The following is a 27,703-nucleotide window of genomic DNA, read 5'->3' as shown; positions in this document are numbered from 1 at the left end:
GAACACCTCGGAAAGCAACATATAATAACTACTCTTAGTAATCAACCACCAAAAAGCAAAATGTGAGATTTTTCTTTTTTTCATGAGGATTATTATGAAGTAAACATGCACCGCAAATGACCAATAAAAGAACATTTATTGTCGATCGTAGCGATGCATAACTATTGTCAGAAAACAGTTACTTTGCAAACTAACTGCAGAATCCTGTCACCTGAAGCATACACACAGAAGTGAACGGAAAGTAGTAAAAGTAGTTAAGGGCAAAGTGTCTCTAAAGCTCCTGTTGCAGAGAGGTCGAGTTAAGATGAGAATTCCTGCTTAAAAGATATCTCGAGACATGCTTCCATGTCCATGCATATCTAATCAAACAGTTGTGAAAAAATACATTAAAGCACCTCAAACCATGAATATGTATAAACACTTCAGAATTTGAAAGGGTCTTTCACATGCACCTGATTTTTTTAGTGTAGTGTATCTGTATTTCATCGGGCGAGTAATGAGCAACTATTGACATCCAATACGGCAGAAACAGATGTTGTATTGAGTGATGGGGGGGCGTCCTGTGGCGTGCCTCTTTTTGATACAGATGAGGCTAAGGAAAAGGCCCTTTTTCAGTTCTTCTGGGCCAGATCTCTGATAAAGTGGTTTGGGGGGGGACAGCACAATGGTCTTATTCTTTGCCAGTGGTTAGTAGCTTCAGGGCCTTCTGCAGATTCTGGACGGCAGTACCCACATCCTCATACTGCAGTGCACTGCCTGCATATTTACAGTATTTCTGAGCCCGAGTAAAGTCTTCTGGTGTGAGCCGAACATCACCTGCAAAAACAAACAACATTTTTTTCAATAACACTTATTCAGCAAGGACATCATCAGAATAGTTCATCTGACAGTAGTGTTTCAATCACAACATTATAAAGTGGCGAAAATACTTTTTGCACTCAAAAGAAAATAAATATTACATTTAACAATTTGTCTCCTCCGTTTCTCTTTACATCACAAAATGGTCCTCAATAAAATACAGATTGAACCACTGATGGCAGATGGACTATTTTTCATACTTTTCTGAACGTTAAGTGTCTAATGTCAAGGAGACGCTCGCAAGCCTCCTACGTTTTCCTCCAAAATATCTTAAAATTGTGTTTCGGACGCAAACCTTTTACAGATTCGGAACAACATGTAGGTAAGTGATTAATAAATACAAGTTAAATACAACTTGAAATATACTAAAGCAGAAAACATTTATTTTAAATTGTAATAATGTCAAATAATTATTACTGTATTGTTGATTAAATGAATACCATTTGAACTTTTAAACGGTATAGGGTATATAAAGTTATTAATAAACTATTAGCAAATCTAAAAATAAATATGAGAGATATTGCCAGATAGCTTCTCTGCTAGAATTTTAATGATTTCCAAGGGAAAATTCTGGGAAAGCCATGTCACACATGCATGTCTCTCCAGTGCCCACCAGCACATGAAATTATAGGGTGAGCTGAGGTTGAGCTAGTTATGAATACTTAAGTTAAAGCATTTGCCAGTGGGCATGTGAAATATTATAGTCACGGTGCACAAATGCCTTCACCACAATGTAAACTATGCTGGCTCTCACAGTGACACTTTGAGTGACAGTTTGAGCTGAATCCATAATGTGGGAAGCAAATAATGAACTGGACAGAGACGACCACCAAAGCACTTGTGAGCTTTCAAAATAAGTTTTAGGTACAGCATTTCTGGGAACCTAAAAAGATGTCTAGATCCTGTCTCCTCTCCAGTATTAATATTTAACCATAATACATTTTTGTCTCATTCAATAGCACTGCTTGCACCTCGATTACTACAATATACACACGGTCTGGGAAGAGTATAACCACAGAGCTATCTCAACCGAAATGCTCGATTTCAAGAACATTTCAAGAAGATGTAACCTCGCTCGTCGTTTATATTGGCCGTAGAAGGGGTGAAATATGGAATAGAAAGCTTATTTGTGCATTTATGGGACTCAAACCGGTTCATCTTTGTGTTACTCATAAATATTTTTCTATTTACATGCCGATCAATTGAACAGAAATAACTGAAAATGCATTACGAATGACTTGAATATTTGAGGCCTGTTTGGTGGACGCAGCTGGATTGAAGACTAGACTGATTAGGACTTTTTATGTTTGTTTGTTAACTAAGATGCATTTTCCAGTTACACTGTAGTGACATGATCCACCCTGGGACTTGTTGTAATTGGTAATTGGTTTGTTATTGTTTGGTGTAGGTCGGAGCGGTTGTCTCAGAGGCATGTGGGTATATCAGTTTGTTCGCTGGTCTTCTTCATCACTGTCCTGCAAGTATTGATCACCATTAACTACTCTGAAAATAGCGATTAAATCAGGGATTCAATTAATTGAAATCTTTGAACCTATTATTAGAACAGAAGTAAACCATACAGATTCAGTATAATATAATATTATATACATAAAATCATAAAGGTAAAAGACCTCTAATATATAGTACTGTCTTATGTTATTAGTCTTTTTGATTTCAAAACAACAATAATAATGATGATAATAATGATAATATTTATGCATCATTTTCCTTGTTTGTCCCTGTCTGGGTACCAGTTATGATAGCAGACAGACTTCAATTAGCCAAAACAATATCAAATGGCACTCTGTTTTCAATGTATACGTGTCTGGTTGAGCCAGAAAAGCAAGTTTTTGTCCTCTCAAATTTGTATCTGGACAAATTACATCTTGCATTACAAAATTCTCAGTCTGCTCTATTTCTGGCGTTTGCAGCAATAATAGACAGTCATTGTATATGAAATGACCTCACTCATTAGCCAAATTATTAAATTGGCAGGCTGAATGCCAACAGCAGCTTTGGGCACAATCTGCAATAATTCTTATTAAAAGTACATTCCAATGACACAATGGTTGGTAGTAAGGGAATGTCATTTTGAGCTTCATCTGTAGCCGTTCCCACCAACTATGGAAAGCCAAAAGCGTCAATCTGCTTCCCATAAAGCCTTAATTTATTTCAGAAAATCCAGTGCAATGTCTGAGTTTTCCTCTGACTTCATGAGCAGAAAATGAGGTCCATCATATCTGTGAAATGAGGTTCCATGCTTTCTGTCAAGACTGTTTGCTGACTTCGATGAAATTGGATTTCGGTGTAGGGGAGTCATCTTCAAACAAAAAGCTTACCTTCCTGGGTATTGTTTAGAAGTGAAGGATCGACCACTGGCATGCTTCGTGGAACAGGCACTGGTTTGACAGGCTGTGCTGCTCAAAAGAGGGGAAAAAGTCCATTAGCTCATAACCAAGAAAGCGTTTTTTTGCATTTGTAATCATAACTGATAGGATGTTGAAAAACCGTAATGGATGAATTAACTAGTCCATTTATTTTTGACCGCTGTAACTGATTTAGATTTAGATGCGCTCAGCTACGGCTTTCCAAAGGAAAAAAGAACAAAAGGTACATTTTATTTAAAGCAAAGTTCACTTTGGCTTCATCTAAAGAGTCTGAGAGCTGACATGGAGTCAAATATAAGAGCGAGGAAATGAGAGCATGTTATGCATGATCAAATGAAGTGTTTGCACCTCTGGGGTGCCATGTCGCAGATTAGTCATTTCCGTGTCTGGAAGTCGAAACACTAATCACAGAAGACAGCAGTTACCAGGGGAAACATGCCCCTCATGGGGACCCTGAGCCTGCCTTTCTGTGCTTCAGAAAGAAAAACAGGAACCCTAAACGTGAAGTATACAAGCAAACACGCTACAGCTCTGTCCCAGTCCTCTAAGAAGTACTAATTAACCTGTATATTTGAGTCAAGGGATTTGTGCTGTTATGAATAACAATCAGTGTTCAATCACTGCCCACAAACTGAGCAAATACTGATTTTACATTTTGCATGGCTATCCATAAAAGCAAAGTGTTTCTAAAAAAAAAACCCTAAACATTCACTACCACTTAAAAGTTTGAGGTTGGTAAAAGGTTTTTCAAAGTCTCTTACCAAAACTGCATTTATTTGATCAAAAATACAGTAAAAAGCATTATTAATATTAAATATTTTTACAATTTAATGCAACTATTTCCTATTTTGATATTTAAAAATAAAAAAGTTTTTTTTTCAGCAACCATTACTCCAGTACATTTCTTACTGTTTTCATTGTTTTCTCACTGATATATATTTTTTCAGGATTTTCTGATGAAAGTGCATAGGAACTACTTCTGCTTGAAATATTTTTTTGTATAAATGTTTTGAATAGTGCTGTTGCATCTAAAAAAAAAAGTTGTTTACATAATATGTGTGTGTATTTGTATATTTATTATTTATATATAAATACACACACATACAGCACTTATATTTTGTAAAATATTAAAAATATTATTTATATTAATAAAATTGATATCATAAAGAAATATTTGATATATAAACATTACATATTTTTCCCTGAATATGTACATGCATGTGTGTGGATTTATATACATTACATTATAAATATACATTGTACACACACACACACACACACTATGTAAACACAATTTATTTTGGATAATCATTTGACGGCACTAGTTTTTAGTATCACTTCCTAAAAATGTTATGCATCCTTGGTGAATAAAATAATTTCTTAATAACCCCAAACGTTTCGATAATAGTATGTAGTGGAAGCATGGCAGATGGTTATAAAAGACACTTAAGCTCAGCTAGCTTACCTTCTGGATGAGGAATCTCTGCAGGTGTATTGGCTGGAGCATGTGAACCAGGAGGTATCTGAATATTACTGAAATTGGATGCTGGGGGTTGATTTGATGGGTGGCCGTGGAAAGAAGGTTGAGATTGCGGTGGATTGTGAGGCGCTTCTGAAGGACCGCCACCCTCAGCACCAAATTCATCATCTAAAGTAAAGAGAAAAAACAAACAAACAAGCAAATATGTTCACAAAAACAGCATTATGCTTTGTCAACATTAAGCTTGTTGAGAAATCATCCAAAAACTTCTACTTTGTTTTGGGAGTACTGATAAAAACCATTGCAATTCAGAATGACGTTTTCCTTCCTATAGTTATTTTTCCACAGCTAATGGAGCTTTGAACTGTCTTCTGCCATCACTAATCAGGCTTTTCGGTATTCTCACATTATCCCATTCAGTGCTGAAAAGATGTCTATGTTCACACAGCATTATTTTGTCACATAATTTTATCATGAATACAAATCATGGAACAAATGAGTCTCACTGCCAGTCAACCGTTTGAGGGCTTTAGTTGTAAAAGCCTTTGATGAAGTGGCTTCAGTCTGAAAATGCCACGGCAACTTCCTGTAGCCAAGGAGATACTTGGCAGCACAGGGAAACAAACACTTCACAAAAATTTGAAATTTGGACACACAGAATTTTATCAGTCTAATCTATTATGCAACTGACATTTCAGTGTGATTTGATTTAAGCTTGAAACGTTTTTTGCTCCTCAAAATCCTGGAATAAGTTGATGAGGACAGCCATTACACAAAACCAATTTCAATCAATTGCAAGCTGAACCCTGAGACACCTCAAACTGATTGATGAACATAAATAAACAGAACAAGGGAAAAAAGCAAGAAATTTCAATATACTGTGGCTGGGTTCTTCCATTTGAAATGTAACAACCATTCCACATTTATAAATGTTTCTGAAGTCCCTGGGCAGATCGTATTTTTCGCAAAAAAATTATATTACAGTAAAACACTGTTTAGATATTAGCACCATATGTATTTGTCTGCATCAGCAACATTTATTGATAAGGTAAAACTTCAATATAACATTTCTTTACAGGGAACAACTAGATGAAGCATATGAAAAACACATTTCCAAATTTGCTTGATTTAAACATGCTTTTTTGTTGAGTTTTCTTTCCCCAGACATGTGTCGGAGGGATTATTTTCATAATCGGTGGTGAAATAATAAGGGTGGGGCAAGTCAAACAAACATTATGCTATTATAAAAATATGGTCTTCATATGGTTTCTGTGCAGAGGGGCCTGATCAGGAGGATTCCTGAGAGTTTTGTTCTCAGAGCGATGCTGGAATTGTGAAAAAGGCCGTAAGTTGGCAGACTATGACCACGAAAGTCTAGACTTGAGATAGCTTTGTACTGCTATAGTGAAAAGACAGGTTGTGATTACACAAGGATAGTACCACAAAAAAAGCCATCCCTTCTGTTCTTAAGAGCACTAATCCACACCGAGGGGCTGGATGAAGAGCTGAGCTATGCGTGAATAAACTCTGAACACCTGAATATATATCATGCTTTCTCTGTGAGCAATGGTGGAAATAAATACCAGCGATGTATAACAAACTACACAGCACATAGAAAATTAATGTTCATTTTGTCCATGCGATTATCCACATATAATTCAAACAAGCCACTGACCCTCTCTAAACAGTGTTGACAGCCATGGAGGAAAAGTCAAACTCCTATCTGATAAATCAGCATAACAAGATGATGAAAGGTTGTAACCAATGACAGATTAAAGTGTTTTATTGATTAATCAGTGTGCTACCATTTCAGGGTACTGGAGTGCCAATACATAATACAGATCCCACCTTTCACTGCCCAGTGCATAAGAAAGATTGATCTGTTAAACTTATTTGAAAACTCCATTAAAGTTCCCACTGATTAAAATACTCCGAAAGCCCTTTGTTTTAAGTAGAAAGGTGATGGGAGAGGGAGCCAGCGTTGGCTCTAGCGCACTATGGATTTGTAAAAGTCAACACGAGGATTAAGAGAAGCTCTCTCTGCAAATATGTCTCTTTATTTATCATTGATCTGTGCCGATAGCTGAAATTTCTGAAAGTTTTAATGGGTGTGCTCAACTGAATTCTACATCTGCTGGCCAAAAATTTTGACCTACATTACACTTGAAAGAAAAATGTATTCAGTGCTAATTAGTGACAGGGAGGGCTTGGATAAATTGTGAACAGATGGAATTGTTTTAAAATGCAAGAAGAATTGCTTGAGATGATGCAGTCATGTTCGTCTGGGAAAAGTATGAAGGAAAAAGCCATTTGTGGAATCGTAAAATGTATGCAACATTTGAGAAAATACTGCAATAGGAGGGATATGCTGTAATAATAAAACTAACAGCAATCAGAATTGTCATGGGTGATTTAATTCGCAAGGACAAAAGGGCGTCATTATCAGGAGTAATTAAATTTGAAGCATGTCCAAATCACGTTTTGCAATCAGTCATGCTACATGAAGTTATAATATTATACATAAACATAATGTATATGTATACACATGGTCATGCCTGTTATATTTGTCTCAATTCAGGCCAACATGGGTTATTTAATCGACTTAATGCAAACCAATTCAAATCCAGAGGTTCACCTGAATCCTACAAAAAGAGTAATTTAGACAATGATTTCAGCATGTCTAGAGCATGTTCTTGAAACTTCTCATTTTTTCCAAGCTGTACTTATCCTGACACCAGAGCCCACTTGAGTTTGACCTTAATTTCTCGACAGGCAAAAATAAAGAACCCCTTACTTTCCATGGAGTCATGGCACGGGTGCAAATCCTGCTCCAGGAAACGAACAGCTACTGGTGTAAACACTGTAGATGAGTCTTAGGAATAGTATACTAATTGAGAAAGTTGTTACAGATCAGTTCTCTTTCCTTCAAATAAGGCTTTTTCCCATGCCCCGAGGGGTGCTTGCTGTGCATATATTCCCGTAAGTGGGAAAGCCAAACTCATATGGCGAGGAGACAATACCACTAGTATGGTTCTTAAAAGGAATATTCCACATTCAACGCAAATCAGGTTCAACCAGCAGTTGTAGAAAATTGTTGATTACCACAAATAATAATTTGGACTTGTTCTTCCTTTTCTTTAATCCTCATGCTGTGTTCCAGTAAAAGTTTTTTTTCCTAAAACCTATTGAAGTTAGACACAGGGTGTAACAACTTTCCAAATACAATTGAACACTTTCCTTGATGATTTCCTTGATGATTCATCTCAGCTTTTGAGTAAATATTGATCTTTTTTAAATAACTGAATATAAGTTCAAATCAAAGAGGCACATACCAGTCGGTTCCAAAAAGAAATACTAACCTATATTGACTGAGAGAAAAGTTTGAATCCAAGATAGTCATAATATAGCATAATGGCAGATAATTTTTAAAAAGGCCACTCATTTTGGACTGGACCACCAGAGTAGGTGAAGATTTTCAGCGCAGCATGTTCCATGAACATTACATAATTTAAAATGTAAAATTTTACCAAATATAACACTACTTTGTTTGCCTTTTTGTAAATGGAAACAATGGCATTTGAAAAAACACAACGATCACTTTTCAAGTCCTTGAGGAGCAAAACTCTGTCTGCCTTCATCATATGCTGTAACAATATACACCGTCATACTGGGATCCCGCATGCACAGAAACAACTTGACTAACTACTAAGGACAATAGAACATGAACAGTTAATCAGCTTTCCCGATGCAGGTCTGACCTCAAATATGGTCTGGTGTTCGTTATGCAGCACATAAACATCTTGGCATATTGTTATAATAATTTTTCTTAGGGACTTCCTTAGAAACGCAATTTGACGGACATATGGAATGAGACAAATCTGTGATAAGGTGCTTAAACTCCACAAGGCTATCATTTTTCTCTTGGCAATGCTGCACATCAGTGGGAATAACCAAGCATGAGGTCACTACTTAACAAGAGGGGCCCAGCTGCTAGACGCAAAGCTCAAGAAATCAAATTTAAATACCATTAAAACACTTGTGGCATGAGTTTGTGACAGCAGTTGAAAATAAAAAAACGCTTGCACAGAATAAAACCAAGTGATGGTACAGGCAACATATCACATACTACACAAACATAATGTGCATGCATGTGTATGTCCCAACGGCTCAATCTACAGATGACTTCATCTCTTGACATGAGCAGGTCAGGTCAAAAGCAGCACGCCCAGCAGATGTGGAGGGGAGAGTGATCTAACTGAATCCCATCGCCAAGCACTATTTTGACCTCCGCATGAACGAGCAAAATTCTTCGCTCTTAAACACGAGCAACCTTCTAAAATACACTATCTGGCAGTCCAACAGTCACATTTTCAAAAATACGCTTTATAATGAAACTGCAAATAATAGGAAGACTGATCTTTAGATGACTACGTGCAAAACTTTGTACATTCTACTTCATATATATGCTATATTATACATGCCTAACTGGCAGCCCACTTAGCAAAAGTTTCGTGGCCCACTGTTTTAATTGCAGTGAAAATGTGGCATTGTAAGCACTTTGTGGAGAATTATGTGTGTGTCGACTGTCAATTATTCAGGATTACAATAGGTGAGGCATCATTTACAGTCTCATCAAATCATCAAAACTAAAAATATATAGACTATGAAAACCAGCAGTTCCAAGCAGAACAGGATGAAATCAGGATTGCACTAATGAATGCAATTTACTCTCAACTGCCTTTATTATGCAACAGTACTGTAACCATAGCGAAAGAGTACAATGTGAAGAGGCACTTGAATTAGTCTACTTGCAATCATTTAGATATATTCTCTCTCTGAAAGGAACACTCCACTTTTTTTGAAAAATAGGCTCATGCTCCAACTCCCCAAGAGTTAAAAAGTTGAGTTTTACCATTTTTGAATGCAATCTCCAGGCCTGTCAATAACACTTTTAGCATAGCTTAGCAAAAACGGTACAACTGAAATTTTTAACTCTGGGAGAGTTGAAGAATGAGCCTATTTTCAAAAAAAGTGGAGTGTTCTTTTAAAGAAAAATTCTAAAGACCAATGTACTTTGTTTTCTGAAAATGTCCTCCTCGTTGGGAATTGCAGTCATGAATAATGCAAAATGTAATAAAAAAAAAAGTTAACAATGAAGAATACATTACAGTATTTACTCATCTTTGTTAATGTTAGTTTATTAAAATACAACAATCATTGTTAGTTAATGTTAGCTCAGTGTTAATAAACACAACCTGTGATTGTAATAATCCATCAGATTTACTCAGACTAATAAATGCTGTAGAAGTATTGGTCATTCTTAGTTCATGTTAACTAATGTTAACTACTAAACCTTGTAAAGTCACCAAAAAAAAAAAAAAAAAAAAAAAAAGCTGTTTTTTTTTTTGTTGTGTTTTTTTTAAATATTAAATGAAACTGTTCTCTGTTGCTTTCATTCACAAAATACTGTAGCTCGGGCTTGCCCCAATGAATGTTTCATTTGGCCCAGCTCTTGATGAAACTGAAAAGCCCTGCTATATGCTATTGGCACGGCCATGGTTTTCTATGTCTGGTGATCATTAATTTAAATAAAATTTGAAGAGGAAATGGGTTTGGTATTGCTTTTGTGTAAACACTTCAGGATGATTTTCCTTTCAAAGGTCCAAATAAAAACATTGGCCTTATGTAAGTCCATATAAAATCACTGAATTAACCATTCCAATTATTATAGAGTAACATAAGCAATCTATTAAACAATACATAATTGATGCGTGTTCTGTGAATTGAATGCATTCATTTACTTTTTGAATAACATCCTTTGCACTGAATAGTGCAAGAGATTTCTTATTCACGTTCTTAAGAAATCAACTGCTACACTACAACGTAACTTACTATGCTGAAGCATTTTTCCTCTGCATAAAAACCCATTAAGCTGCTTCTGATTTAAAACTACTTGAGTTAGATAGTGGTTAGTCTGTGTCTCAGACGACACACCCACAGACTGTGACCACAGACAGTCACCAAACTGAACAAAACTTTCTGTATCTGGCAAGATGTAATATGTTTGGCTGTTTTTTGTTTGTTTTTTTCTTTCTTATTTACACACACACACACACACACACTCTATGCTTTCAAGGTACTGCATTACATTTTTCCATTTCATTCTAAAACACATTTCTGAATTTATTCTCAAACTAAAAATAGTTAGATTAGCCAACACTGGATAATTTCTACACTATTAAAAGTGGGGGGTGGCAACCCTGAGCCACTCTGCGATTGTTTAAATAATCACCACATAAATAGCAGCATGTGCTGACTCGTAGGGGGAGGGTCACGGGGCGAGGCGGTCATCTCCTGTGTTCTTCAGAAATTGATAAGGCACACAATGTGCTAACATTTACTGACTCAACAACAACAGACTTGTATCAAGAAAGCCTCTTAGTAAACCTGGAGGAAAGCCCCTGACTGGTGTATTTTGTTAATGGGAGTCACAGGATCATTCTGGGGGAGCAGATATAATATCAGCACTTACCATATGCTTCCCCCTCCATTCCAATAGGACCAGGCTGCGGAGCCTCACCATTCTTCAGACAGTTGTGGATGTAGGCTGCCTTCCACTTTGCATACTTCCTGTGCTGGATATTCTGGGTAGGGGAGAACATGGGAAAGTAAATCTGTGAATCATTAAGATAAGAAATGCTCAATTAATGAACTTTCTCAATAACACTAAGTGCTAAAAGAGCAGATATGATTTGTTTGTCAGGATTTTGTCTAGACATGACAAGGATAACAATTCACTCTTGACTACGATTATGTCACATGCACTTGAATTTGAGTTTAATGACTGGTATATTCCACATTGCTTTTGAATAAAGCACTATAACTGTTTTGTATCATTTAAGTGCTATTACGAATGATGAACAGTTTAATTCCTTGAATGGAGTATGCAGTATGTTAAAAGATTCCAATATTTATTCAATAACCAATAATATATATATTTTTTTAAATGTTACCCAGAAATAAGATGATACCCTTGTAAAAGGTCCCATTTCCTAACAACAAAGTCAGCTATATATTTTCCATGTACACTTAATAATATTAAACACTATTATAACATTATATAATGATTGATTTGAACATTCTCAACATACATTTTAAAGTTCAAATGATCTGCTGATCTTCTAGCAGGTCTCAGTCAACTCCTGGACCCCAGTTAAAACATGACTAAACATGCAATATTAATCACAATAAACAACCATTCTGTTAAATATTATAGTGTATTAGCCTAGTTGCTGGTGATATATCAGATACAAAGTCCTAGCAAATGCATAAAGAATGCAACGCATTCAGCATATTATTCATATAAGAGCTGTAATTATTGATTTTGTGCAGTAAAACACTTTTTCAATCTAATGACTTTAAAGTATGTTGGCTTTATTTTCAATGGTCAGAAGCATGACGAAACCTGTAATTACACCACCAACTCAAATCCATTAAAAGGGTCTCGTAGTCTCTTGAAGCCCCTCTCCATCTCAACTTCTACTTTTACATACATCAGAACGGAGTGCTCTTAAGTCTAGCACTAAAAAGTTCCCTTTCCTCATGTAATCTAATACAGCAGAACTCCTTGTGGCATTGTCGGAGAGAAACAGCACAGTAATGGAGGGGGATTCTGAGAGCTCATTGTCTGGGTTAGTGTTACACAGAGAAGGCGCACTGTTTCAACAGTCAATCCAATGAGCTCTCTACAGTAGGAAAATGTCTGGCCCTTAGGGAGCGGAGAACACTCAATGAAACATTGTCCATCTTCGGACGCAGGTCACTTCCCTCTGTATAAAAGAGACATCTGCGGCCATGGCGACCAGTAGGGATGGTCTAACAGGCACACTGGAAATACACAGATTCAACTGGTGGATTAGCAACACTTTCCAGGCACAAGTTTGCCAAGAATTGGTCTCTCAAAACCTCTGTGTACATTGAGTCTGGTGAGGCGTTGTCAGTCCTTGGGCTCAGCTTTATAGTTTCCCATTAATTTCCACCTTTTCATGTTTTTGTAGCAGTTTTCAGATTCGAACACGAGAACATGGCTCTAATGACGTATTTGATTCCATCAGACGTTTTCACGTTCCACTAAATTAGGCAAGTTTGTGTCTGTGCCATCAGAAACAGGGGACTGTGTCAAGAAACACATCTCAGGCCCATATTTATGTCCCTTCAACACAAAACGTTGTCATACTAGTCTTGGCATCAAAATACAGACCTAGCTAGTCGACAATGTGGAGGACGAAACAAGCCACAGTGACTCACCTCGTCTGATAATTCGCCAAAGACATTCAACACATCAAACAGGAGACTTGAGGTGTAGAAGGACTTGATCATATTCCTGTGATCAAAACACACATTAAACTGTTAACACTGGAGTCAATTAATTTCTCAAAGTACAATAAAAAAAACAATTGTAGGTCTCAAAGCAGATAAAAATGTAGAACATCTGGATATTGCACACAAACTACTGTTCAGATATTTGGGGTCAATATAGCTTTTCTTATTTAAAAAAATGAGAAACAATAATATTGTAATATATAAATGGAATTAGCTTTTCTATTTGAATATAAATTAAAACATACATATCAACATCACAAGTGTGCTGCTTAATATTTTTAAAAGTGTCTTTCAGCAAGATTTCAGCATTTCAGCAAGGGTTTTAAAATTAAATCTTTGCAACATGTATTGTCAAATAGTGTTATTTTTCTCAGAAATCAAGAACCTATGAAGCTAGAGACTTTTTACTTCTGGCAATCCTGAATATTTTTATTATTATTATATTATTATTATTATAGTTTTCTCTTATCCCAAAACTTTTCATTTCTTCACACATAATGCCATTAAACATGCATTTATGATATCATCAGTGTTGTTTTTTTGCTTTGAACTCAAAAGTAGTTTTCTTACTTAAATGTCAATTATGAAAGGTTTAGGTAGGTGTTTTTTAATTTCCTATGAAAACTCATGCAATGACCCTGAAAGTCAGGTATGGTGTTATTTCATACAACAGCTCCCTGTTACCATCGTGGGACATATTAATCACAGTCACACTTCTGCTGCAGTCAAACACGCCAATGTTCAAACTTCCTAGAATAAGGAACCACGAAATGAGACTATACCAACAAAAAACTCTTTAAACTCCTCTTTAAACAAAAAACAAACAAATATACAGTAGTTCATTTTTAGTTTCTTACAGTACATTATCATCTTCAAGCATGAGCCTCTGATCACTGTGAGAAAACCCTCCCTCTCTATAAAACCTTTACACTTACAATTATACATTCATGTTCAAGAAAACCTAAAAGGAACTTACTGACAATACCGCCATTGTTTTTTTCAGAATGGGAATAAATGTCATGAACTAGAGTAACTTTTAAAAGTACACAATGATTCACCTTTTGAACTGTTCGAACAAACCCTAAGTATGTGAATACATCCTGAAGAACGGCCTCTGGACAGGGAGTGTATGCAGGACTGACAGCTTCCTACAGTAAGACAGATCTTCACTCTAAACCTCATCAGCAGGAAGAGGATAAAGAGCATCAGGGCACCAAATGCGGAAGTTTATCCATTTCAGAATGCATTTTGAGACTATGTTTCTTCTTGCAGCAACGTAAGACTTATTCACTATTCAAGGTTTTTCTTGCACAACAGGTATGTCTACGGCAACATCCCGAGGTGTATTTCTCAGAGATTTTATTACGTCTTGGTAAACATATTAGAAATGTGTACTGAGGTTCATCCAGCTACAACCAAACTAACGATCACTTAAAATACCTGGGGAAGTGCCAGTCTGCATGACCTGAGGCCTGAGTCACTGCCAGGTATTCAGCTCCTGGACCCTTTACCAGCACTGCACTGCCTATGACGTCACTGTCCACAACAGCTTCATTATACTGCCGTGACCTGTAACGCTACACCTGGCTAATCCATGCCGTCTCACTCCCAAGCAACTGCCCTGTACAGAACCAGCTTTGTTGCTAATTTTAGCCTGCTACTCACTCCTTGTATGTGCAATACTGACAGTGGAATTATTTTTGTGTCACAACTCAGTAAACGGTAATTGAAGTCCCTATTTAAACAGCCTAAAAAAAAAATGTGTGGACTAATCCAATTCAGACTCTGACTTACTTGTGGAAACGTCCTGATCGATCTTCATTGTCTGCATAGAGGAACATTTTCAAGGCGTAATTTTCAATGTGGGCGTTGCCAACTATTTCCTGCGTGATGGATTCATTGTCACTGAGCTCCTTCTTCATCTGAAAACACAAAGAAAGTTTAGTTTTTTTCATGTGAAGTGTACTGATAGTAATGGGAATATCATCTTAAGTGCTATGCAAATGAGGTCATTTTAGCATGTTTTGGCGTGGGCGATACCGTAAAGAGTGTTTACTGCATCATTTATGACAGATTCTAGATGATTACTCTCCAAAGCCCTAGTTTCCATAGCATGACTCATTAATTCTTGAGACGCATCGGCCACTTTGATTCCACTCCAGAAGCCTAGTGTAATTAATATTTTGTTGCAAATGAGAGTCCCTCTGGAGGGTTGCCCACGCACAATTAGTGGACTTATTCACCCAGCTATTATTATGATCTTTTCTGCGACACCAGGCGAATGAATCTGCAGTCTCATAATTTACAGAAAATATTAAAAAACGTAACAGACAATAGCACTGTGGGGACTAAAGCAGGCTTATGCTTTCTCAACTCTAATGATACTGAGACAGCAGCAAATCTCAATATATCCATTTGTTTTCCTGGCCTGAGTTTTCAGGGTTCATCCTTCTCCATGTTGGTACATTGATAATAAATGTGGTGTAGCTTCATTTAAAATAAATTTAAACGGATTGTATAAACATAAGCAATTTTTGAGGTGGTCCAACATAAAAAAAAAAGAAAAGTTATTTCATTGCAACATTAAATGGAATGGCAGGTTTCAGCACATTTGCAGCTTTAATCCTGCAAACCAGCGTAACACATAAGACAGCGGTGACCCGGTCTTTTACTTAGGTTTGGAATGGCCAGCACCCAACCGCTAAAGCTTCAGCCAGTCGGCGGCCCCCGGACTCGGCCTTCCTCTCTGTGATGTTACAGTCTGCTAGAGAGCGTCAGGTTTCCTTGTAAAATCAGTAAAGCAAATACGACTGGTTACATTTCAACAGGTGGAACCTGGGCGCCTGAATGGAGTCACTGTTCACGTTTTAATGAAATTTTTACCTATTCTATGAAAAGGCATTGCGAAGGCACAGTACATCACTTGTGCTGCATTGCAGAAGAATATAAAAACATAAGTCGGAAGGAAGCGTGCAAAAAACAGTTCAGAGAGAAAGAGAGATTGAACGCTTTCAGTTGCCAGTGCACACTAAATCAAAGGCTTGAAACTAGATCTTGTCTCTGCACACCGATTCCATGGGGTTTACCCAAAATCCCCCAGGAAAAAAAAAAGAAACACTGGAGTCATTTTAACACTCTTACTAAAAGAAGCTTGTTCTGTTAAGAAAAGCGAAGAAGGTACTATGTGTTTTCTGGCCAAGACACATGCTGATATTTAGCACGAGAGCGTGATATAAGTAAAGTGAACCTTATCGCGCATATTCTATTTCTCCATGCAAGTCTATGAGACAAAACTCATATCTAACGCTAACAATTAGGGGTCTTACAAGTCATTTATATGATTGCTTCAGAAGACAGATATATTTTAAGTCCATAACTTGCTATATAAAACACTTTGGTCAGCACAAATCATGTGTACCTCTGTCTCAAGTGAACCTGTATTTATTGTAGTCTGGGACATGTTTTCATTTACCTTGTCTAGTTTTGTTCATTGTTTCTTGCAGATGGAGGAACCTGTCCATGCTGGCATCTACCCCATTTGTCTACTAGCTGAAAGATGGGTTTGTGTTGAAATACCTTAGAGTTTGACTGGATGTTGCATCAGCAACAAAACATATGGGGCTTCACTGCACGTATCAAACCTATTTGCCTTACTATCCCTAATTATGCACAATTATATAGTTAAATACAAGCTATTATTTGCATTCTGCATTTTTGGTTGAGAAACACTGACTTCAATAATACTACCTGAACCACTGTATTTTTATATAAAGACACTGCAATACACTTCTTTATGAACTAAAAGGTACATCTATTCCTCTCTTTATGTAGTAGATTTCTTGCATAAACCCTGAAAGAGGTTTCAGGTCGCAATTAAAGAAAAAAAAAAGAATAGCATCATCCTTTCACACAGATTCAGTTCAGTACACTGCATGCCTCGGACCTTTTGACCGGATGTGCCCACCAGGATCTGAGTCTCCACAGATTGTTGTTTCCTGTTTCTGTGACATTTAATGAACTGAAGCGAGGCGATAGTAAAAGCTCTAGAGACGGCAGGGTCTCCACTCTCACCTAATTGGTTCCCGAAATGTCTAGAACAGTGCCTAAGCATAAAAGCAAAAAAGATTTTCCTGTAGCTTCCTGCTCCCCTTCTGAGGAGACCTATAAACTAAGCCTTGTGAACTGTGATGTGAATACAGTGGCCTTAATACAAAAGGTCAAAAGAAATCAAAATTAGTAGAGGTATGAGTCTAGAATTAAGAATCTATAGCTTAATGAGCTCATGAGGTAAGATTAAAATTTAAAGAGAAATTAACCTCGGACTTACCATTTCCAACTGATCCATTAGTTTCACAAGAAACTTTCGGCACTCTGGAGTTTTGCTATCTAGTTTCATTCCCGTCTGCATGGCATAAAGTCGACCTGAAACATATTAGACAAGAGAGATGCATTTTACTTTCAATGTTTAATCACTGCACTGATGTCTTGCTAGTATTCAGTATACAGTACAGTCAAATGTAAAGACATGCCTAACCGAATATATGTTTTTCATTAACACTTTTTGCAGTATACTTTTGTAAGTTGTAAAAGTTTCTTTAAAAATTAAACAAAGTGTTTTAGTTAGAAAGAAGCCAGCATGTGTTGAGTATATCAGAAATCCTTTATTACAGAAGAAGAGCATTCCAGACCTCACAAAGCTGGTCAAGAGAATGCCAAAGAGTGTGCAAAGCTGTTATCAAAAAGAAGCTCTGAAATAGCTAAAAACAGCATTTTACCAAATTATTTTAATATTTCCATTTCTGTTATTTCAAAACTTTTATGACCTACAATGTGAAAAAAGCAGAATCGTCCAAAACTTTGACTGTTACTTTAAAGAAATTATATTACGATAAGTTTGGAAGTTGCAAAAAAATAGGTCTGTGTTACTGACCCTTAACTAGCTTTCTCCACTATCCTCTAATTCCCATTTCTTGCCTGTAAACTGCATTTTTTGCCTTTTATGTCTTTGGACCACTGGAGTCCAGTCCTAGCTACAGAACATGTTCAGGCCTACACATCTGGCAAACGTCTTCAAGGTTTTTTACTGGCCATATGTGGGCCCGTATAATGGAATTCTTATTGGCTCTTGCTCATTTTGTACAATATACAACAGTGGTCCATAGTAAGTAAAATGGTTTGAAAAAACAAACAAACGAAAAATAAGGTCCCACAAGCCTTTGATGCACTTCCGGATGCGTTCTTTGAATACCAGCGCTACAACTGCCAGGGCAAACAACTTCAAAGATTCAGACCTCACTGCTGTAAGAGCATAAAACTACACACATATGCAGAATGAATTTCATTGACCTCACACATCAATAAATGAATAAATTTACAAGTCTTGATCAATCAATAAAAAAAGAGGTGAAGAATGAAAAAGCACAGAGTTCGTTCATTAAAATTCAAGAAGAAACACAAACAAGGTCTTCATTATGAGGTGCCCGGAAGAAGACAGGACAACAATCAATTGCTATTGCACAAGTTCAAAGTCATTAAGTTAAGAGGGAGTGTTAAGAGGGACATTTGAAAAAAAAAAAGGCAGTAAGCCCAGACCCTTTGGGATATGCTCCACTAATGAAGATAATATCCGGTCCCACCCACACTTTCACCAATTTAAAATCTCACCTAGGTGAACCTATGATGTCCCAAAGGAAATTAAAAAGATGAGGGCTTACAAAGTATTCCTGGGCTTGTTATCGTATTTGTGATGAAGAGGGATGAAACGATCCCCTTGTGGCTAAACCCTGGCCAAAATATTCTTGAGCTAAACATTAAGATACATCAGCATGGTCCTCTTACACTTGGTAACAAAAGTACAACAATGAAAAAACTAACAGAATTTTTCTGTCATGAACTTATGTTTTTACTTGGGCCTTAAAAATGGTATATATTTGCAAGAATGAAAAAAGGAAAAAATGAAAGGTTCATATTTTGGTTTTTGGAGTCCCCAACTGGCTTGATATGAAGAAAAGGTCAAAAAAACCACCTGTACTGCTCTCTTATAACATGCATTTTTTACCTTATTTGCTCAACGACTCCCAGACAGTTTGTTTAATGATTATTTTTTTTTAAACCCCTTCTTTGCACGTGATTGGTCTAATTGGTCTAATTTTCATTTCATCACGCGTGATAAAGCAGTGTTTGGGAGCGTGCTGCTTTGTGTACAGTGTTACCAGGGAAACAGCTAATTTTACCACTCCAAAAGCAGCACCTAGTGGCAAAGAATGAATATGCGATTTACTCAGACCAACACAAAAAGACAAACAAGAGGGCAGCAATATGCTAATGTTTCATGTTTTCGAAGAGAGAAATGGTTTGGGATTCCATTTTAAAATAACTAGTTTCAACGATTCAGAGTCGGCTCTTTCTTTGAGAGACAGTAACTTTATACACAGTGCATTTTCAGATTTAAACTTGGATGTTTTTATTCACTTAGAGCTGCGTTGGAATTGTGTCCATAACAGGGGCACTTTAAAAGTCATATTAATATTTAAATAAAAAAACGTTACTCGTTAAGTGAAATACATATTAAGACCTACTGTCTTTTGTTGTAAGCACAATGTGGAAAAGGCTGGAAACATCTTGATATTACAGTGCTTTTAGCAATATAAAATATCCAAGCAAAATAACCAGTCCACATGCTTTGCTAAAGTGACATTTGTCAAGCAAGGGCTTTGAATGGCACCTTGTATGCATGGCAGGCCTTGAAATCGGTCATCTAATTCCGATTTTAAACACATTAGCCAGTAAAACACAGTAAACTGGCAATTACAACTTCCTGAAGGAAACAAGGAAAAGCAAATAGACCCAGCTGTGAGTGCTCAGGCCAGGGCAAATACATCCTGCAAGTTACTCCCCATAAAGGTGTCTGTATGCTGCTGGATAGATCCGTGCTCGCCGCCAAGAGGTAAGGTTCAAATTTCAGCAATTGAACTACAAATGTTTTTGTTGAGAGAGAAAAACACTAGAATAGAAAACACAACTGACACCAAATCAATTTTAAATGGTTTAGAGTGCTATCAAATGCTACAAACAATTTCAAACAAGAGGCCTATTCACATCTGATGAGCCATGTGCCTTAGTTGAAATTAAAAAGCGTAGTTAGTCAGAATAAGATGGGTTAAATACAGAGAGAAAAATTGAGAGATAAAGCAAAAGGATAATAAGGACAAAATACAGGCAAACCAATAGTCTGAGTGAGCACATGAAATATCACTTAAAAGATTGCACATTTATCAGTCATATCATCAATTACATCCAAATATAACAAAACTAAAAATGCATACAGGGTAAGGTACCGGATTTATGAACTATCAATCTGGATATACAGTATATTTCATCACTGTTAGTATCACCAGGTACAAGGTTTCTTTAGGTTTTTTTTTTTTTTTTGAGATCTCAACATAAACACATTTCTATTGAGAAACAAATGATGCACTGACTAGTGCCACTTGAGCTAGAGCGAGATCAGTGGATCAGAATCAGATACATACTGTTTAGAAAATTTATTTGGTTACGGAAAAAATAAATACACAGACAAAACCTTTTGTTGCAATCACTACAATCCACTTTGTCTTCACAAAACCCTCTCCATTTTGGGAGAAGACCGGTTATAATGAGATCACAATTCAAATGGTTATCAGTCAGATAACCTTGTGTGAACAAAATAAACGAAGGTTCAACAGTTATGTTAGCTGACAGGAAAGGCTCGCACAGTTTTTGATATATTTTTTGTCAAGTACTTCACGTCCTTGTTTCTTTAAGAACATGCCATTTCCTCTTCCATGAGGCCCAATTTGCAGAGATTTGATGTCTATCAGAATAGATCATAGCATATGGTCACAAAGTCCCCCTTTGTAACTGTATTACGCCCATACTGCTCAACATCCAATTTTCCTCATCTGAAACAATGCAACACTGAGGCCCATTCAGACTTGTAAAGCATGAAAATAAAAACCATAATCTATTATTTGCCTACGGGTGATTTTATTTCTTTCTCCGTTTAAAAAAAGCAAGTGAAATAAAGAGTGCGAATTAATAGAAGAACAGGAGTTTCTTTAAAAGCTATCACAGAGCTTATCGAGTTACTTAAAATAGAGTAATTAGGTTTTGGCGTAATCAAGTGGCCTGAATGCAAATTAATTTAGAAAAACTCTTATTGGTCACATAATTCCTTGCTGCATCGTGCATCGACCAAACGCCAGATTGCGCCCGTTCAATGTTCACCCTACAACAAAACACACTACAATATCTCAGATGCTCATTATGGCCAAGTAAGCATCAACGCAAGCTTGACGTTTGACAGACGAAAGACAGCGTGACTCTTCAGACAAGGACATGCCCGAGTATTTCACTGACATCTGCAGTAAGAACCGAATTGTATATTCAGGAATGTCAGCCCGCGCACTCTGCTTTCCCTATTACAAGGATGTTATTATGTAGCTGCTGCTCAGCCTGAAGACTGGATAAGGTCCAGCAAGAAGGAAGGAAAACAATGTCAAAGAGGGCCTTTTCCATAGGTTTACAGCATGGTGCCAATCAGAGAACTGGAGCTCTGTCAAAGAGACAGAAGCCAGAATAGAACCGCATCTGAAGAGCGTTCTGCTTCAAAAACCACGCACAACTAAAGACTGCAACACAATAAACTGGCACTGCGCACATGGCTGTCTCACATTATGATGTCTTCATAAAAAATAAATAAATAAATTCAATTCATCAACAGTTTTGACATTACCGATGCTATGAAGCGGCACTAAATCTGTTGTTTTTTCATTACATCACATAATCTAGCTCATCCTAACTTTTAAAAAATATATTTCAGCTGAAATACAGACTATGACAAAATCGCTAATTATGATTCATAAAGCAAACTTAACTCCTAAGCCAAGAATATTAACAATTTTAATGATAATGAAGAAAAATATGATAACCGAGAGCGTAGACGCATCATCATCATGATCATCGTCTAGTTATATAACAAACAGGCCATGATCAACTATTATGAGGGTAAGCAAACAACAGAAAAAGTCATAAATAAAAAGAAGCCAGTAAGTTAACAACAGAAACAATTCCAGCAAAGCCTGAATCCCTCAGTTAAATGTCAATGCTGACCTCCAGTGGCACACTGCATTCACCCTCTATTAAAAGAAACTGCTTAGACATTTTAGCATTAATAAGAAGTCTTTATGCATGAGCACAGAACAATCAGAGCTTTATACAAACATCTTGCACTAAATGTCCCAAAGTACTGTATACTAATGGAGACATTCTAAAATCCGAAAAGACGGGTTAAAAATGACTCAGAGACCGTTTACTTGACCGTCTTTTACATGGTGAACTGGAAAAAACAACACAATTACACACAAAGCAAACGATCTGTTAAGAAAAAATACACAGATTGCAATCTGTATAAAAAAAAGTAAATAAATGGAGATAATAGAAAGGCTGAAAATACTCCAAAAATGTGTGTTAGTGGGTGTTGATAAATTGCAGATAGTCATTTGATGTTTACAATTTCAAGTCGCACCTAACTTTGGAAAGGGAACTTATTAGTGAATTTATAGATCATCCCCATTGGCCGTCCATACAAAACAGCAAAGTTTGTCAGATCCAGTACTACAGTCTTCAGTGTTAAATGAATCTTTAAAAAAAAATAGAATAAATAAATTTAAATTAAATTAAAAAATAAAAATGATTTGGTGCTCTGTTGAAAACAGCTGAAACAGTTGTGCTGCTTGTATTTATGCGGAAATCGTGATACATTCTTTTCGGGATGAGTTCAGGATGAGAAAGCTCAAAAGAACCGCATTTATCTGAAATATTTTATATAAGGATAAATGCTGTCACTTTTGATCACTTTAATACATCCATGCTGAATAAAAGTCATTTTCTTTTCAAATGTTTTATTTTTTTTTTTAATGGCAATGTATCTCCAGAAAGTATCTTGTTATCTTTTCAGAGGGTTTGATTCCAGCTGCAAAGAAAGAAACGTCCAAAATTTGTGACAATGGCACACTTTTGCCCTAGATTGAAGCTAAAACCTAATCTTCTCAAAGCAGTTCCTTAACAGATTTATATTGATCTTCTCTACAATATTTTGCCCTGGAACATCAGGATGGCATTAGCCTGGAAGCTTAAATGTGGCCTTTGTCAAAATAATTGGACTGCCTTTCTCCTTGAGAGTTCACAAACAGCCCAACAAAGAAGAGAGATTACATCTAACATTTTCTTAAAGCTGCCCCTCTACCTTCATGGATTGCTCAGGTCATAACACAAATATCAAGTTTGACATTTAGACTCAGCAAAGAAAGGACATAATGCCTCGCTACTCAGAAATGGAAAATTGTAGAAGCAGTGGGAGGTTTCCTATTGACAAATTTGGACTCCCGGTATACTGACTGCAGTCTACCTGGAAAGGTGCTCCTATGGTATCTATGACAACAAGAAAGCAACGTAAGAACAATGTGATCCTGCTCAATAGACAGTGGGATTATGTCACTAGCCTTTTCACTGGGCATGTGAAGTAAAGTGTGTGTGACTATTACCATTCAAACATTTGGTAACATTTCATCAGCGTCCAGTCAATGTATTAAATTTTATGGACCGTTAACTTAACTCTCAGGCTGACGATATCCTCCTATCAGCCAATAAGGCACTCCTATAATGAACATTAAATAACAATATCCAAGAGCAAAACCTTTCTTCTGAAGCTAAAACACATACACTTCCCTCCAAAAGTAAAGGGACAGTGAGGCCAGTTTCTTAATTTTTGTTGTAGACTTAAAAAAGTTTGACATGAAAAGATGCCTATAAGACAAGAAATTTCCATGCCAGCTTTTATTACCAGGTATTTACATCCGGATCTGAAAAGCAACTTAGAAGGTACCTTTTGTTTGAATCCACTCATTTCTCATGTGAGCAAAAGCATTGGAACAGATCAAATTAAAATAGATTATTGTGAATAAGACTTAATATTTAGTTTCGCTTTTAATAACTGCATCAGGCCTGTGACCCACTGACATCAAACTTTCGTGATGTTTTTCCAGGCTTTTGGCGCAGCCTCCCTTCAGTCTCCTCTATAGCAGGTAAAAGCATGCTCTATAGGGTTTAATAGGCCCCTCTCGTGCTCTATAGGGTTTAAAAGCATGCTCTATAGGCCCCTGGTGAACTATCTTGCTGTATGATGAAGTATCTCTCAAAATGTTTGATTGCAACTTTCTTTAAATTAGCAGACAAAATGTTTCTGTAGGCTTTGTATAGTTTATGGAGTTCATTTTGCTGCTGCCATCACGCATTACATCAATGAAGATTAATGCACCAGTACCAGAAGAAGCCATGCAAGCCCAAGCCATGACATTACCTCCACTGTGTTTCACAGACGAGCTTGTACGTTTGGGGTCATGAGCAGAACCTTTAGCCTTTCCATCACTTTGGTAAAGGTCAGGGGCACTAGCACATGGTTACTCTTTCTGTCGCACACTCTCTGCTACGGTCATTTTACAAAATTATAGACTGCGTTTAAAATTATTTACACAGGCTGTATTTGCATATACACGTAATGCAAATTGCCTAGAAAATAAAACACATTAACACCTCAGTGAGTGAAGCTGTGTTATTGCTCTTGATGTAGTTACAATGATTATTAATTTAGATTTTTAAAAACTGTGTTTTCTGTCATTTGTATATAGCAAATGTAATTTGCATTGTATAGCAAATTGTATAGTATATTGTTTATCACAGAACTTATTTTGTTCATTAATTAAAAAAATATATTTTATTATACATTATATAATATTATTATTATTATTAATATTATTGGTTGGGTTTTGACATCACAACTAAACCACTCTATTCCCAAAAGAAATCTAAAACAAAATGCCCTTGATATTTAATTCTCTGAATCAATCTCAGCTCAGCTCATATTTACTTGTTTTTACTCAAGGAACATCTTTTTAAAAACTATTTGGAATGGACAACCATAAGTTTTTGTGTTTATTTAATAATTATTACACATGCTATATAAAACTGTAGTTTTCAATATTTCATTTCCTTAGCAAGCTACCATTCATTTATTGTTCATTATTTATTCTGTATTATTCCACCTGTATTATTACATATTCTATTTGCTATTATTTATTTATTGTTATTCATTTATATGGTATTATACATACAACTGTTGCTATTATATCACTTGTTTTATTGTACTGTGGTATTTGCTATTTTATTATATTATTCACTTGTACTACATATACTTTTTAACATCGCATATCACATTTACTATTTCACTGTGCACTGTATCAGTGTATAATATTTTACATTGAATGAGCTGTGTTCTGCCCTGAGGCACAAGAAAAGCAAACATTTTGGGTTTGAATTTAGAGGAAAAAAAAATGTATTTAATTTAATGTACATTAAAAATATTTTTGGAGGCGAGTACAGAAACTAAGGTTCTACTACAAAGTTATGATAAAATACAATGGTATGCAAAATCAATCTCTGCAATTATCAGGCAGTTATCAGTTTCTCTTCTCCGATTCTGTGAGCATGCAGACTAAGCAGCTTGATGTTAAGCTGCCACAACACGCAGGTATTACTAAACATTCAAAAAGGCTATAATGTCCCTTGAGCGCTAATTATCATTTTAGAAAACATGAAAAACAATGCACACCAATTAGTAGCTGTTCGAATATAACAGTTTAATCAAAGTTGTCAAAATGTAATCCTTTGTGCTGCAAGATCACTGTCTTCCCATACTATAAGGGTTATCATTCTCATATCACAAGGTTTTGCAATAGCTACATCCAACTGAACTACTTTCCTATACGCTTTGATAACTTTATAATAAAAATTACACTACTTTATAGTACATGGATAATATGCTGTATTAATGTAACATTAAAATCTTATATATATATATAATTATTTAATCTTGTCATTATACATTATATCTATATCTCTCTATTCTCCTGCTTGATACTGTTTAGTGCTTTGACACAATACGTATTGTTAAATAAAATTTATTAAACCATTAAACACATCTAAATCCCATTTTTCCTAATACATAATAGTTTAATTATTGCATTTTACAGATTTCACTGCATTTAATTTACTTTGCTGCACAATTTACAAAACCACATAATTACAATTATCTTCTAAATGGTAAAAAAAAAAATATATATATATATATATATATATATAAAAGAAGAAAAAGTTTGAACAACTTAACGGCTGAATTAAGAAATATCTTACTCATGTGAAATATACCTTTAATTATAGCAGATATTTCCTTTCAAAAAAAAATTATACCTAAATATGGTTTCAGGAAAGAGTGCAGTTTTATGACATCACTAGACATAGTAGGCCTGTGTCATGCATCACACGACATTAGCACAGACTCACTAACTAGCTCACTAATGGAATAATGGAATGGGGGGCCATCTAGAGTCCCTAAGGCCTGCAGATGGTCCCTGGGGGCCCCTGAGCAACCGGGCTGACCGCTTTCCTTTCACGTAACCGGTCATAATTATTCTCAGTTTATATGTATTTACGGAAGTATTACAGTATTGCTAAAAATAGATGTACCGCATGCAAATTCTGACACACCTATATAATAATTCAAAGTACAAAAGTCTTTCAAAAGCCCTTGTCCTTTACAAAACCGATACCCTCCCAATGCACTCAGACTCAAAAAAAAAAAAAAAGATACAATCTGAAATATACTGTAGTGTATAACGTATTGTTAACACACCTTAAAAGTTGCGGCCAAGGAACTTGTTTTTCAGCTTCGCGTAATGAGACTGATCGTAATACCTAACATGATTCAGCATATACTCGATAACTCTTAACGTTAATCCTGGCATAAAGTAACAAACCGAATATCATCCCCAGTGAACGACTATATCTCAACAGATCACCGAACTGCATTAAATTAAATTAAGCACATGATGTGCTCCTGATGCAGTGAAGTTTAGCCCAAACCTCTCCAAACAAAGCAGCCAGTAAGCTAATCGCGCTAAAATTATCCCTAAAGTGTATCTCAACAGCATGTGTGCAGAGCTATTACATTAGAAATCTAGCTGTATATGTGCATTTATAAATACCCTGTATGTTAAGCTGTTGAAATAACAACTACATAATCATAACAGCAGTTGTTAGCTAGCTTAGCAAAGTAACTCAAAACCACAACAGACTGGTTAAAATACAACATTTCTATCCACTGCATGTAAAAAACACTAAGTAATTTAAGACATTTAAGTGAAAGTTTACTGATGTAATGCACAAAATGACAAGTTTAATAAAGCAGCGAGAGGGGAGGGGTTGCTACGTGACAAGCTAACAAAACAAAGCGCGATTTTCACAGACTTACAGTAATAAGCGACCACCGGATCTCTTTTCTCATGTTCCTGCGCTGTTCTTAAATGGTGCTGGATCGCTTTCAGCTGCGATGGGAGCGCCATGCCGAAGAAAAGACACTGTTACAAACTTCTGGGATTAGCAAGGGCCAAAAAACGGCTAATAACAAAGATGACAGTCGCTCGCGAAGGAGTTGCTTCCGCGT

The 27,703-nt window shown here is 36.2% G+C and overlaps 1 protein-coding gene across 1 annotated transcript; it reads right to left on the bottom strand.

Moving 5' to 3' along the window:
- Window positions 1–117: 117 nt before the first annotated feature.
- Window positions 118–27,703, bottom strand: vta1 (vesicle (multivesicular body) trafficking 1). The gene is made up of 8 exons (XM_043220078.1): window positions 27,512–27,703; window positions 17,435–17,529; window positions 14,902–15,029; window positions 13,033–13,108; window positions 11,258–11,369; window positions 4,711–4,893; window positions 3,198–3,275; window positions 118–816 (listed from the first exon to the last, which is right to left on the bottom strand). Exons 1-8 carry the CDS (start codon window positions 27,600–27,602, stop codon window positions 671–673), a joined length of 909 nt encoding a protein of 302 aa, XP_043076013.1. The 5' UTR covers window positions 27,603–27,703; the 3' UTR covers window positions 118–670.

This window comes from Puntigrus tetrazona, chromosome 20, assembly GCF_018831695.1.
Source record: "Puntigrus tetrazona isolate hp1 chromosome 20, ASM1883169v1, whole genome shotgun sequence".
In the NCBI taxonomy this organism is placed as follows: Eukaryota; Metazoa; Chordata; class Actinopteri; order Cypriniformes; family Cyprinidae; genus Puntigrus; species Puntigrus tetrazona.
This window is presented reverse-complemented; position numbering and strand designations above follow the sequence as displayed.

What these genes read in the sequence shown, in the direction of transcription:
- vta1 (XM_043220078.1), bottom strand. Translation starts at nt 27,602, where the DNA reads ATGGCGCTCCCATCGCAGCTGAAAGCGATCCAGCACCATTTAAGAACA. An exon ending in TAATGGATCAGTTGGAAATG is followed by an intron (nt 15,030 to 17,434) that starts GTAAGTCCGAGG and finishes TTGTGTTTTCAG; the next exon opens with ATGAAGAAGGAGCTCAGTGA. An exon ending in AATGGAGGGGGAAGCATATG is followed by an intron (nt 4,894 to 11,257) that starts GTAAGTGCTGAT and finishes TCTTTACTTTAG; the next exon opens with ATGATGAATTTGGTGCTGAG.